At 39.8% G+C, this 15,310-nt stretch overlaps 1 protein-coding gene across 1 annotated transcript in view; it reads right to left on the bottom strand.

The window, feature by feature from the left end:
* LOC137759783 (ELKS/Rab6-interacting/CAST family member 1-like) overlaps positions 1-15,310 on the bottom strand; it is a 901,087-nt gene that overhangs the window by 148,601 nt on the left and 737,176 nt on the right. Inside the window, 1 exon segment of the mRNA XM_068536391.1 lies at positions 9,214-9,227. Coding sequence (XP_068392492.1) covers positions 9,214-9,227 — 14 coding nt within the window.

The raw sequence follows: 15,310 nt of genomic DNA, 5'->3' as shown, positions 1-15,310 counted from the left end.
CAAAGCCCCTTCCCTGGAGATTCTGACTCAGGGGTTCCAAGCTGGACCCAGAAATTGTCTTTTGAACAAATGATGCAGGTGATTCTTATCATCAGAGGACTGTGGGAACGGTCTTAGATCAGGGGTGGCCGGGGCCAGGGAGTATCTTTGGCTTTGTGGGCCATTAGGTCTCTGTCACAACTACTCGACGCAAAAGGAGCCAGAGAAAATTCATGAACGAACCGGTCTGGCTGTGGTCCAATCATTTATTTACAAAAACAGGCGGCTGGCTACAGTTTGCTGACCCTTCTCTTAGACCATTCATCATACCATTAAAAAAGAGACATTAATGCCTGCTATTTGTCACCTCACTAAGGCTATGTCTCAATCAGGCAATTGACCCAATGAAAATCCTCCCAACACCATGAAACATCACTCTCATCAAGAGGATAAAGTCAAGGTTGTGTCTGCCCTCCCTCAAGCAAGAACAGATGGAATTTACATGAGAGGATGCAGTCTAAGCCAGAGAGTAGAAGCACACTGTATTTTAAAGGACAAGAATGAATGGTAACTATAAGATGCTGGTGGAGATTGCGGCGGGTTTTCTTTATGCAGTGGATTTTCTAGGGCCCCCAAAACTCTTCCTGCATCCTGGGAACTACTAGCTCAGACCACCATATCATTTTTCCCGGTACCTATTGTTATATTCTTTTTTTTACTCCCTCATGAGGATGATTGATGCTCAGCTGAATTCAGAGGAGCGTTTGATTTGCCTGCCATCCTCTGGGAATACCCCTGTTACATGCAGGAAAAGTCACTCAACATCAAAGATCATTCAGCCACGGATGTGAGAGCTACTGTCACCTTATAAAGCTTACAATAGCCAGCGTCCTCTTACAATTTTCCCCAGCGCAAGCTACAGAGCTGGGGAGGGTTGGAGGGAGCACGGGTTAATACAGTGGAATTTCCTTTGGCACCAGCTCCAAGCAGTCTTTTAACAGAGATGTTTAATTGATCTTTATTGAGCAGAACCTTCCCTTCTGCTTATAAAAGAAATGATCACTTTTCCCTCGGGTTCTATCTGGAGAAGTTAATAGCCCCCGTTTTCTCTTACAGCAGAGATACTTAATGACTGGGAGACTATCATAAGTAGAGTTTATTGTCCAAAATACAAACCCAGTTCTAATCAACCTGCACAGTGAGATTGCCTTGCTTGTATCTGTTGATACCTGGAGGAGCTTTTCCCAACTGACGAGCGCATTGTTCCTTCCACTCAGGCTCTGCTGTCCAGTTAACAAATTGGATAGCGAGGTAATCTATAGGCCTTTGCCAAAGACCGCTGAGGATGCCCTAATGTGTATCAATTTGATCCTCACATGCAGTAGCTCCCAGATGAGGCCCGAGAGCGGAGCCATAATCATTTGCGTACACGGTGCAGGAATATTTTGCAGGTGTGAAGACGATCATTGCAATACTTCCAGGATACAGAGACACTTCCGGGATTCAGTACAAAGACAGCCGTTACTGCTTGGCAGCTATGAAGAGTGATGGAAAAACAAACAAACAAAAGTAATACTTACAGAGTTCCTTTAGCTCGTTTATAAAGGGCTTTATTGATATTAGCGTTACTTTTTGAAATAACTTCCAAACACAACAAGCAGGTATTAATATTTCCGTTTTAGAGCTAGGAAATTTTGTATTAAATGTTCTGACTGCTGTGCTCCTTGAGGACTAGATTTAGCAGTAAACTAGAGGCTAGGACTTGCTGCTACAGTAAACTCTTACTATTTGGGAATTTGTTCTAGAGATACAAATTTCCTGGGTCTTTTTCTTTGTCCTCTCCTCCTTCTGGCTGCCGGCTTTCCCCACCTGCCACCTGCCACGCCCTCCCCGGCCCTCCAAGTTGCCATCCTGGCATGGCAGGCACCGTGACCATGATTTCTGAACCACATTTTGGAACCTGTAGTATGAAAAATACCAGTGTTCTTAGGTGGACAAGAGGACAGAATTTTTGAAACCATGATTGTCCACAAAAATCGGAGATATGTGATCACTCTTATAGTGTCGCTCTAGCATATTCTCCAATGACGAGCAAAGGAAGGTGTGGAAGGGAAGCACCTACCATTTACTGACACAGTTAATAGGAATATACTCAAGGCAGGTGTAAGGCCCGGGCCTGAGGTCTTCCCGGGAATGTGAGAGGGAAGGAGGAGGGAGGCTTTATACCTGAGATATTGGATTCCTTTTTTCCCCCCATTTTACTGAGATATAATTGTCATATAATTTTATATTAATTTCAGGTGTACAACATAGTAATTTGATATGTGTATAAATTGCAAAATAATTTCCACAATAAGTTTAGTTAACATTTACCGCCTCACATAGTTACAATTTTTTTCTTGTGATGAGAACTTTTAAGATCTATACTCTTAGCAACTTTCAAATTAAATAACAGTATTGTTCGGTGCTTTGTGTCCACCTAGAGGGGTGGGATAGGGAGGGTGGGAGGGAGATGCAAGAGGGAGGAGATATGGGGATATAGGTATATGTATAGCTGATTCACTTTGTTATACGGCAGAAACTAACACACCATTGTAAAGCAATTATACTCCAATAAAGATGTTTAAAAAAAAAAGAAAACAGTACTTTTAACTAGAGTCATCACGATGTACATTACATCCCCAGGAGTTGTTTCTCTTATAACTGCAAGTTTGTACCTTTTGACCACCTTTCCCATCCCCCCTACTCCCACCTCTGGCAACCACTAAACTGTTCTCTGTTTCTATGAGCTCAGTTTTCTTCGATTCGTATACGTGAGATCATACAGTATTTGTCTTTCTCTAGTTTCACTTAGAGTAATGGCCTCAAGGTCTGTCCTGGCTTTTTTTTGCATCTGGTATCACAGTTAAACATGGTTAGAACCATGTTGGTGTTGTTACCAGGTCCTTGTCAGGTGTCATGGGCTGAGTTGTGTCCACCACGGAATTCACAGGATGAAGCCCTAAATAAACCCCAGTACCTCAGCATGTGACTGTATTGGGAGATCAGGCCTTTAAAGAGTAATTAAGTTAAAATGAGGCCATTAGGGTGGATCCCAGTCCAATCTGACTGGTGTCCTTATAAGGAATGCAGATTAGACACACAGAGAGACACCAGGCCTGCCCAGAGGGTGAAAGCCCTGTGAGGACACAGGGAGAAGGCGGCGCTCTGCAAGCCAAGGAGAGAGGCTGGAGCGGGCTCTTCCCTCAGGAGCCTCAGAGGAAACCAACCCTGCTGACAACTTGACCTTGGACTTCCAGCCTCCAGAACGGTGAGAAATAAATTTCTGTTGTTTAAGCTACCCAGACTGTGGTGTTTTGTTATGACAGCCCTAGCAACCTCATACAGATACCAAAAATTAACGTGGAATGAGGCCTGGAACACCTCCCGCTTACATGTTGTTTGCTACATGCCAAATACATGCCAAATACTAACTCGATCCTCACCATAGCCCTATGAAGTGGGCACTATTGTTCTCACCCCCATCTTACAGACAAGAAAACTGAGGCACAGAGATGTTCAGTGAATTGCCTAAGGCCATACATCTGACACGTGGAAAAGCTGGAATTTGAACCCAGTCACCAGTCTCGGAGTTCACTGTTTTGTCTCAATTTTCTACCTGTTATCCCCCAACTGATCATCCACAAACCTTCCAAAACTGGCTCAGGAGGCAGAGTGGAAAGCAAACCTGAGGATACTGTGCCCCACTCTTGAGAGGCAAGGACTCACAACCTGGGAAGCTTAGGAGGGACAAGGAAAGCTGGTTCATCTCAGAGGCCCATGGATGGAAGGAAGAGACACCTGGGCCTGGTGAACCGAGGGCCTGCCTGGAGGCAGGAAGGCTTTTCCCATGTTGGCTGTCACCCTGATCCACAGCTCTGCCATCAGGTAGCCTTGGGTTCCTCCAGGCACACTGGCCCTATGAGTACATGATGTATTACAGGCTGCTGGAGCATATTGGATGTAGAGTCAGAAATGGTTCACTCCCTCTCCAGCAGTCATTTCTCCAGAACAAGCAGGGAAAAATTACCAGACAGGGAGGTTCACCTTCATCCTCTAGACCCGGGTTTCTCAGCCCCGGCTCTAGTGACATTTTGAGCTAGGCAATGTGTGACTTTGTTTCTTTGTTATGTGTGACTGCCATGTGCGCTGTAGGATGTTTAGCAGCATCCCTGTCCTTACCTACTAGATGCCAGTAACACATCAGCTACTTGTGACAACCAAAAGTGTCTCCAGATATTGCCAAACATCCCCGAGGGGATAAAATCACCCCCATTGAGAAGCACTTCTCTAAGAGAAACAGAAAAAGGTACTTCCTCAAGACACCATTTCCATCTGTCAGAAGGCTGTCATAATAATATATGCAAACGTTCTACATTTATGGTGTTGTACAGTGCACAACCTGCCCAACTGCCCATGGTCATCCACCTCCTCCCTCCCTCTCCTCAAGCTTCACAGGAAAATGAGGCTAATCTGCCCTACACTTTATCGTTCCTTTCTACTTTCCCATATTTCTGAGATACTATAAGGAACCCGAGGGCTTCCTGGTCTAAACTTGGGGTTCAGTTCGGGATTGACCTTTCTCCACCCTGAGGTAAGGATTAAGAAAATAAAACCTGTGCTGATCCTTCTGATTTTCTAGTTCAGCCATTAATGTGACAGGCATGAGGTGCTGATAAAGTGGCCAATTTATTCAATCCCTTTAATGGAGAGAAAAAGTTTAAACTTGTATTGGTTTAGCTTGCCCCAAAAGCAACTATCAAATGTTGGCAGGATACAATGAAGGCTTACCTTGTTAACATAGTTAAGTCTCTCTCTCTCAGAACTAGCCCATTTAGCTCCAGGTTCCTTAGCGCACCCGACGCACTTACACAGCATTTAAGAGCTTTACACAACTGGAAGGTCACATCTTTATTTCTTATCGCAGGAACACGACTTCTGTAGACTTTATTTCTGTCACAACCTAAAGCAAAATTATTGTAAAATGAGTGATTTAAACCATACATTTTATCATCATTAAAAAGCACCTTAAAAAGAAAAAAAAAAAAGCATCTGCTCTGTGCTAAGGATAAGAAACGACTCCTGCCCTTAAAGCCTGCATTAAGGAGGGACATGAAAATTGGAATCACATGAGATAAAGAAGCATAACCTTTATGCACAGAGGTTCCTTGGAGGCAAAATGTTATATCTAAGTGACAGCTTCATGATAACCCTGAAGCAGAATCTAAAAAGTTGAGGCTATGCAGAGGTGGAGTAGGAGGTGCATTAACTGCAGAGGGAGCACCTGTGCAAAGACACTCAAGCCTGACACCTGCTGGGCACTGTAAATACTGCAGGTGGGGATGACTAAAGGCCAGGGGTCCAAGTGTGAGAACAGACAGAAAGGAAAATAGAGATGTTGGCGGAAGCAAGCCTGGGAGACAGCATGGCTTGTATCCCACAGGTGATGAGGCCTGGGGTTACCACTGGCTAAGTAAGGGTGCCTCCGCTGATTAGAAAAAGGTGCCCCGCTGCTGAAGGACCAATTAGATAAAGGGAGTGATCCCAAAAAGCTCCCCTTCCTCAGGGCCAAAGAGCCCCAGGAGGCTTGGCCGAGCACAGTTCAGACTACACGCCTCTGTGCAGAGCACACGCTGGGCGGCTAGTATGCACTAACTCTGTGTGGGCAAGCCATTAGCAGCATTATTTTAAGCGTATCTTTTTATGTTAGAAGATCACTCAACCCGAGTAGGCAGATGAACTTAGAGGAACTGAGCCCAGGGGCCGCGAAACCACCCAGGAGCTTCTGCCATAGTCCGGGCAAAATGTAATATGGATGAAGAAGCAAATTGAGGAGGAGGCCAAAATCTACGAGCTAGACCCACTGGACTGAAGACATAAAGTTCACTGAAGGAACTCTGAAGAGAACGGGCTCTGCAATAAACTTTTCTTACATTCAATGTAAAATATTAGGCAAAATTAAGTACAGTGGCCTTTAAGGTCCTTTCAGCTCTAATTTCTTTTGATTTCTAACTTATTACTCTGGTTAAGTAAAGTCCCTTCAGAGGTACAGAACAGTTCCTACACCTGCATTGGATGCAAAGAATAATCTGACTTCTCTTCACCAGGGGATGAGTTGAACTGTCCTTGCAGAAGAGATAACAGATGGTGTGAACCCCAGATCCTAGAAAAAGGCCAGGCACACGATAAGTATTCAGCTTTTTGAAAACAAATGAACAATCATTTCCTCTCCTAGATCTTCACACCCTTCCTCTGCTGGCTACTTTCTTTCAGCTTATCAACATCCTCAAGTATACCCACTTAAAAAACTCTCAGACCTATGATTCTTTGGATCTTCTTGTGGGTAACTTAAGTCTCTCCCATGCCTTCAAACTCTTAGAGGAAAACATAGGCAGAACACTCTATGACATAAATCACAGCAAGATCCTTTTTGACCCAGCTCCTAGAGAAATGGAAATAAAAACACAAATAAACAAATGGGACCTAATGAAACTTCAAAGCTTTTGCACAGCAAAGGAAACCATAAACAAGACCAAAAGACAACCCTCAGAATGGGAGAAAATATTTGCAAATGAAGCAACTGACAAAGGATTAATCTCCAAGATTTACAAGCAGCTCATGCAGCTTAATAACAAAAAAACAAACAACCCAATCCAAAGATGGGCAGAAGACCTAAATAGACATTTCTCCAAAGAAGATATACAGATTGCCAACAGACACATGAAAGAATGCTCAACATCATTAATCATTAGAGAAATGCAAATCAAAACTACAATGAGATATCATCTCACACCAGTCAGAATGGCCATCATGAAAATATCTAGAAACAATAAATGCTGGAGAGGATGTGGAGAAAAGGGAACCCTCTTGCACTGTTGGTGGGAATGTAAATTAATACAGCCACTATGGAGAACAGTATGGAGGTTCCTTAAAAAACTAAAAATAGAACTACCATACGACCCAGCAATCCCACTACTGGGCAGATACCCTGAGAAAACCATAATTCAAAAAGAGTCATGTACCAAAATGTTCATTGCAGCTCTATTTACAATAGCCAGGACATGGAAGCAACCTAAGTGTCCATCATCGGATGAATGGATAAAGAAGATGTGGCATATATATACAATGGAATATTACTCAGCCATAAAAAGAAATGAAATGGAGGTACTTGTAGTGAGGTGGATGGAGTTAGAGTCTGTCATACAGAGTGAAGTAAGTCAGAAAGAGAAAAACAAATACAGTATGCTAACACATATATATGGAATCTAAGGGAAAAAAAAAAAGGTCATGAAGAACCTAGTGGCAAGACGGGAATAAAGACACAGACCTACTAGAGAATGGACTTGAGGATATGGGGAGAGGGAAGGGTAAGATGTGACAGGGTGAGAGAGTGGCATGGACATATATACACTACCAAATGTAAAACAGATAGCTAGTGGGAAGCAGCCGCATAGCACAGGGAGATCAGCTGGGTGCTTTGTGAACACCTAGAGGCGGGGGATAGGGAGGGTGGGAGGGAGGGAGATACAAGAGGGAAGAGATATGGGAACATATGTATAACTGATTCACTTTGTTATAAAGCAGAAACTAACACACCATTGTAAAGCAATTATACTTCAATAAAGATGTTTAAAAAAAAAATGTTGACCCTGATTTATCTAAGTAGTGGCAGTTCATTTAAATTTTATGTTTTTCTTTGTAGTTTTTCCCCTTTTTCCCCAACATCTTGGAATAAGAAGTTTCACAGTGAAAAAAAAAGTTGTTGCTAAAAATCAGGTTAACTAAAATGCCTATTGTGCTACTGTGAGTCATTTAAATTCATCAGTACTCTTAGAAAACTTTTAATAACAAGAGATATGTGTTCCAGGAGGACAGTTACCATTAGAATATTTATCTCATTTGGAGAAGATCATCCAATAGAAATCCCCTCAACCTTACTGAAATAAATGCACTAGAAAAGTTTAGTCACTAAAAGACATGCCTTGAAAACATTAAAGCATTTACAACTTCAACTGCTGCAGTTGAATATAATTCCAAAGACACTCAAATTTTAGAAATGTAAGGCTAGCATGATATCACCTGACCAGAGTAAAAACAATGGTTTCCTCCTTGGCTCTTGCATCAGATGTCAATTCCCACCCTTGCCCCACTTCCACCTGCTCTATTTTTTAATCACACTGGTGGATCTCAAAATATTTCCCTATGAAAATAAAAGGTATAGAAAATTATCGTTGGTTTTTGATACGATAATTTAATAGGGCTATCTGGATTAGGCTGAAGATGATCTTAAAATAAAGAAAAAATATTGCTAGGTAAATTAAAGGAGAAAACTAGGAGATATGATTAAATTACTGAGGGATTATTTTAAAGTCTTTAAGACACTGTAGGAAAACAGATGAAGTTTTCCAATTAATTCTATCTGTTCATTAGCACAGGTTCGGCATTACTTCAAATTTCTGTTGGGAAAGCAGCTCCAGTTGCTATATACAATACAAAAAAACATTTAAAAAGCATCTTAGTCACACTGACCTCTTCTTGATTAGTCCTAATATATCAGATTTTAATATATGCAAAGTCTTCCCAATAAAATGGGTAAGTTGTGATGTATTAAAAGGAATACAATGCATCTTTTTCTAAAACAAGAAAACTAATTATACATATGTGTATATATACACACCCACATATATATATTAAATTATACACACACATAACACCATACACACAAGCAGAGAACCCCAAATTAGATAGAACTGGCCAATAAAGTAGATTATATCTCCCTGGAAGTCACAGAAATGCAAAATAAGACAATGCTATTAATTAAGTAGAAAACTGGAACACAAAATTACATATAAAATTATATAATTATATGTTAAGTTTTGTGTGCATTTGCGTGTGTCAAAAACCAAATGAAACATACTAACATATTAACTGGTTGGTGTTACGGATGTTTAGAGATTAATGTTTTTTCATTTGAAAATTTCCTCATAGAAAATGGTCGTGTATTATTGATTGTGTATTATTTTTATAAGAAGAATTTACTTCGAATTTCTAAAAAGGAATAACAGATATATGCTTGCATAAAATGTCAACAGAGTCTATTCTAATTCTGAAACAAGTTGAAAAAATATTTTCTCTAGACATTCGGCAAGTATCACCTAAAATTAAATAGACAAGTCATCTAACTTTGTGTTCAGCTTGGCTTTCTTCATCTTCTGTAATAACCACATTTGTGGAACAAATTCCTATCAAAGGTTCAGACCTAAACAAAAACTACTGAGTAAAAACACATCTGTTTTGGCTTTTTCTCCGAATAGTTCCCAGTATTTGTTAAAATTGAGATCTTTATATTAAACTACACGCACAAATAAACCCTACCAGGACCAAATGTTACAAAATACAGCATGAGGCAAAGCAAATATATTTCACGACAATAAACTAGGTACCTTCAGGAACAACTTCATTTCTTTTAAGCCATCGCGATAAAACTGCCAATAAAATCATGTCCAGCTTTTTATTCTACAATGTTTTGAATTTCCCTAAAAACATCAAAATATTTCCTATTTCCTCAGTTAATAACCATTTCTATATTCTGACATGGCACTTTATGTGGGCAGTAAAGAAATATTAAAGCAAGCAGAAGAGTGATTAAAAGCAGTGACTAATGTCGGAGAGAGCTGGGTCTGAATCTTCAGTCCTGACTCCTAATTTTATGGTCATTAGAAATTCCTTAACTCCCCCTGAACATTACCTTTCTCACACATAAAATGACAGTAGTAATATTACACCATAGAACTGGAAGGGTAAGTCAGATCACGTATATATAACTCTTAAATTACTATATTAATTATATTAAGCAAGCAAAACTATGCTAACTAAAAGAAAACAGCCAATGGTATTGATTCCCAAGGAAATGGAGGGAAGTAATGAAGGAATCCTTCAGCCTTTGAATAATAGTCAAGTTTTTCTGTTTGTTTAACCTATTTCCATCTGAATAAGTCAAAGGCGAAAAAGAAATCAATCATGAAGTCCAGTCTGGAGATAATTCAAGAAATCAAGAGATTATATTACAACTAAGTCATGCAACTCAGGTGGAATCAGTAAATAGATTTTAAAACAAACTGGGTCTGGGTAATAAGTAGGAAAACAATACTGTTGCATAGGTCTCTTGGGTCTTTGCTGAGGTCCACAAATTCTCACAACTTCCGGTGACTAAACAAGTGCCTATCACTTCCCTAAGGAATGGGAAATAAAAGCAATAGGAATAATTAAACTTGGTCCATGACCAAAGGTAGAGTAACAATCTCTAGAAAAGAAGCTTACTGGTCAATACTCTTCAACCTCAAATTTGATTTCTCACTGAGATACCAAGAAAAGTGTTTGAGTTTGGCAATCCCAAGAAACTGACATTTTCAAGTCAATTATGATACAGTTTGGACCTTACCAAGTTTCTAAATGTACATGTTGTAAAAAAAAAAAAAAAAAAGGCATACCACAGAAATAGATGTGGGTAGTGGCAAATCGCTATGTTAGAACACTGAACCTGATTCAATTTCAGCCAGATACTTTATATTCTGCTCAAATTCAGTCTGTCTCAGATACTTACTGAGAATAACATTAAATTAACACCAGGTTGGGGGTGAAGGGTTTAGCCTTACTGACCCATACAATAACTGGTCTTGAGAACACTAGGAACACTGTTGATTCTGTACCCCTTATACTCATTGAAAGAAACCAACATTTCCAGGGAAGTCAAGACCAATTTGTCTTGCCAGATGCTTAGAACAAGGAATTACAAAAGGACAGTTTAGAATATACTCCACCTTCCTGGGTCATGTGTTGCTGTCATCAAAGGAAAAATTCATTTTTTCCTCTTTTGGAGGAGAGGGGGTGAACAGGTGGTGGTTGTTTACCTGAATACAGAATAGACTAGTATGAATAAAATAGAATGAAAAGATGGTTGAGAAAATACATAAATAGAAAAGTCTGAGCTGGAAGTTTCTGGTCCCTTGCTTTCCGGTCAGCCTGTACTTTGGTCCTAATGTATATGACAGTGTCCCAAAATGCTTAGTCTACATTCATCAGGATTATGTGCATGTTGCATCTAGAGCACTTAGAGCAAAATTTTTCTTCAAAGAATTTTACCTTTAGGTTGAAAAGAAATATGTTCCTTGTAACATGGTATAGAAAAATATTCCACAAATGGGACTTCCCTGGTGGTGCAGTGGTTAAGAATCCACCTGCCAATGCAGGGGACACAGGTTCGAGCCCTGGTCCAGGAAGATCCCACATGCTGCGGAGCAACTAAGGTCGTGCACCACAACTACTGAGCCTGCGTTCTAGAGCCCACGAGCCACAGCTACTGAGCCCAGGTGCCACAACTACTGAAGCCCATGCGTCTAGAGTCCGTGCTCCACAACAAGAGAAGCCACCGCAGTGAGAAGTCCGTGCATCACAAGGAAGAGTAGCCCCCGCTCGCCACAACTAGAGAAAGCCCGTGCACAGCAACAAAGACCCAACGCAGCCAAAAATAAATACATAAAATAAATTTATTTTTAAAAAAATTCCACAAAATAAATCTGATCATCAGCGGAATAAAATTTCTGTGCTGCCTATTTTATGCCAAGGGCTAGTCTAAGTACTGTAAACAAACGTAAACAAACACAACCTTTGGACCAGAAACCAGGTTCTTCAAACGACACTTGAAAACCTGAGATCCTTTAGGCATCCCATAAAATTTGTTTCTTTAACCCAAATTTCACAAAAAGGCAAAAATAATCATATTCAATCTGAGTAATTTAACCATGAGAAAAGTGCCCAACGCAGAGAAGGTTATATCTAAATATTTGTTTAGTGAATAAAAGACACAAGAGGTGAACTGCTACAGCTGGCCAAGACTAGAGCAAGAACAATTATCAGAAATATACAGGTTAAAGAATTTCTCTAGTCAGAAAAAAAAAAAAAAAAGCTGGATATTTTTAAATGTCTGAATGTTTGTTTCGCGGGGTTAGAAGGCAACATAAGGAGAAGTGGTTCAGTACCCTGGATAGCTCCAGGGAGGCACAGTTTCTCAAGTCCCCGATCTACTTAGTTGCTGGTGTCTTCCAGCTGCAATTTCCCTGTTAAAGGGCTCTGTCATTTTTAAGCCAGATTCATGCCCCATAAAAACAGAGTAGACTCCTCAACCCCATCCTCACCCCGAAACACATGGAACAAATACGCACACAGAGAAGTCTAGCCTGTTCGTTAAAGAGAGTATCTTCTGTCCTGACCAGGGAATAAACCTGTCACTTTAGAAAACTGATCCAGGAAGTCTTATCTCTTGCTGTGTGACAGCTGATCCTGAGAGGGCTCACCGCCCAGATCTAGAGTAAGGGTTTACCCACGGGATCGATAAAGTAGCTATCTTCGAGTTGAAGTAAAACGTATTACCAAACCATAATTCAGTGTTATAAACTCAAATCAATAAATCTCTTTCTGAAGAAGACTCTACCGGAAGCATAGTACCTCTCCATAACATTCACATAAGTGAAGCAACTTACCCATGAGCTATGACTACAAAGTCGTGGTAATGATTATAAAGTAACAAGAACTGTAAAGTAAAATGACACCATTTCATATCTCAAAACTATACAGAGCTAAAGTAAAATACTGACAAACAAAAGAGCCTCATCTTTACTATTCTACTTATTTTGCTTACCTACTGAGTTCCTAAATCTTTGCTTGTTACTATACCGTAGCAGTCATCTTATGGTTGGACATTTATTTGCATAGTTTCTCCCATACTAGATTGCAAATTTCTTGATAGGAGGGATCACGTATCATTCACCATGGCCAATGGTATCCTGGACACAGTAAATGTTCAATAACTGTTTATTGAATTAAACTGAGTTGAAGTAACTCATCTCTGGTTTATGAAACTTCTGTTTTCATAGCGATACGAGTGGGAGCCATCCCAGGACACAATCATGTCACTGTAGAGAAAAAGGAAGAGTTGTTGGTTCTTATAGTAAACGTAACAAAGAGATTTGGGGCATCTGGAAATATTTACCCCATAAAGAATCCTATGAGAGAAAGTAATACAAACCATACCTTCCCTTCTGCTGAGAAATCACAGAAGATTCTATTTATGTCGTATTTTTTTTTTTCTATTTATGTCGTATTTTTAAATCCCCAAAGACTGTATTATGAGGGAGAGAAATATAAAAACAATTGAACCCTTGAGGAAAACACAGGTCAAAAGAGATTCCTTTTAAAGAAAGAAAAAGGAGGCAGGGAAGAAAAGCAAAGGGGGAGAGGAGGAGGGAGGGAGGGAAGGAGAAAGGACAAAAAGAAAGATGATGCTGTTAAAAGTGATGCTGGAGAGTAATGAAAGTTATGTCTTGACAGATGGTGAGAAGGTTAGGAAAAGCAGCACCACCCAAAAACTGTACAAGTAGAAAATAAGCTTATTCTTGTTGGTCCATGGATTATATTACACGGAATAGAGGAATGGTGGGTATGTATGTTTGTTCGTTTGTTTGAAGATTACTTGTTGGGCAAATGCTTCCAGGAAATGCTTTGGGAGAGTTCACTTAGATATCTTGCAACAGACGCTCAACTTCAATAATCTCAAAAACTGCCCAAGTTTTCCAAGGCAAATCCACATTGTATGCTCAGTCTCACCAAATTCATATACGTTGTCCATTTTTATTCTTACGTAAAATTTATCTTACATGAAATTATCAAGTGTTTTAAAATAGTTATTAAGAGTTTGGAGCACTCATGTTAGAAAATTAAGTGTTACCAAGTGAGGCTCCTTTTTTTTTTTTTTTGAGGCCCCTTTTTAATTCAGGACGTTTTCCATTTTACTGGGAATCAATTCTGTCTGGTGTTTCTAATCCAGCATGTTAAAAAATCATCCTACAAGGCCTCTGATCTTGTTTAAACACTAAAATTTCACAGTACAGATCCAAATTTCCATAAAAGTGACTCTGCTAGTGAATCCATTTCATTGTCCCCTCCATCTGCAAAGAATAGATTTTTCTTTTCTACCTCAAGAACACCTAATCCTTACATTTTAAGAAACAGTACTTAAAAAAAAAAAAAAAAAAAGAAAAAAGAAACAGTACTTGAGTGCTTTTACTGCCAAAAGTCTCATTGTAATATAGCTGGAATATTCCCCTGTGAGTACTAGTCAGTGCTATTGCTTGTTCACACATGCTTTTTTAATTTCAAGTATGATTAGTTATAGGCAAGTCACTGAATATTTAAATTTGGTACAGATAGGTTTTCAAACTACCTGTGAACAGAAGCCTGTAAATTAGAGGGAGTGTGGGAATATGAAATCTGAGCAGAGCTGTTTAAAATCTGGCTGTTGTACATTATGCTCCCTTCCTTACCTGTACACCTGCTTTCTGCGGAACCAGAAGTCTGTGTCTCCTGTGGCTTAGGTTTTAGAGCGGGGTGAGCGTTGTAACAGCCTCACCATAATGTCTGGCATGTTCCAGACTCCCCTGTGGTTGAGAATATGCATAAGCTGAGATGGAGCAGGGAACAGCAGAATCTTCAAAGCCGAGAGAGAAGTCCAGAGACCACAGGGAGACCTCAATGCCCATTACAGGCTTAAAGAAAATAAAAATAAAACTCTAGAATAGTACTGACTTGCTAAAACCCAAAATGAACATAAGTATTAAATTTTTACTAAACTGTAAATCAAACCTTAACAAAAACCTAAGTCATCAGTTAAAAAGGAAACCAAACTGTTGTAATTCTAAACCCAGAGGCAGTAGTGCGGTGTGAGATAAAATGCGTGAGACCAAAAATTGGCAAGTTCTGGATTCTTTTTCCTATTCTGTTTCTTCTGAAATGTACCACCGAGCATATCACTTAACCCTCCTAGACCCTGGATTTCCAGTTTTTCATCTGTAAAACAAAGAATCTGGACTAGAAAATAACTAAACTTGCTTCCAGAAATAAACAGGCATTTCATTCCATTTGAACTCAAATCTGACTTGCACTTGAACAGTTCTAAAAAGAGAGAACACTTTGTGTCTTTTATAAATGTGTTATAAGTTTCCGAAGTTAGACTCTAGTTCCTTATGAGGGTAATGCGCGTTTTTCTTTCAAAACAATTCCAGATGATAGGAATGAGGACAAAGACCTGAAGAAGTGAAAATATATATATATATGAATCTATGTGTGGGTATATGTATCTCCAGTTCCAGAGTATATTCTCATTTTCTTCCAAAATCCTGCAAAGTTATAGAAAGTAGAGCATAAGGGCCAACATAGCGGCTCCTGGCTTGAGGTATGT

The sequence above is a fragment of the Eschrichtius robustus genome, chromosome 2, assembly GCF_028021215.1.
Source record: "Eschrichtius robustus isolate mEscRob2 chromosome 2, mEscRob2.pri, whole genome shotgun sequence".
NCBI lineage: Eukaryota > Metazoa > Chordata > Mammalia > Artiodactyla > Eschrichtiidae > Eschrichtius > Eschrichtius robustus.
Note: the sequence above shows the minus strand (reverse complement) of the source record. Positions and strands in the feature narration are given on the sequence as shown.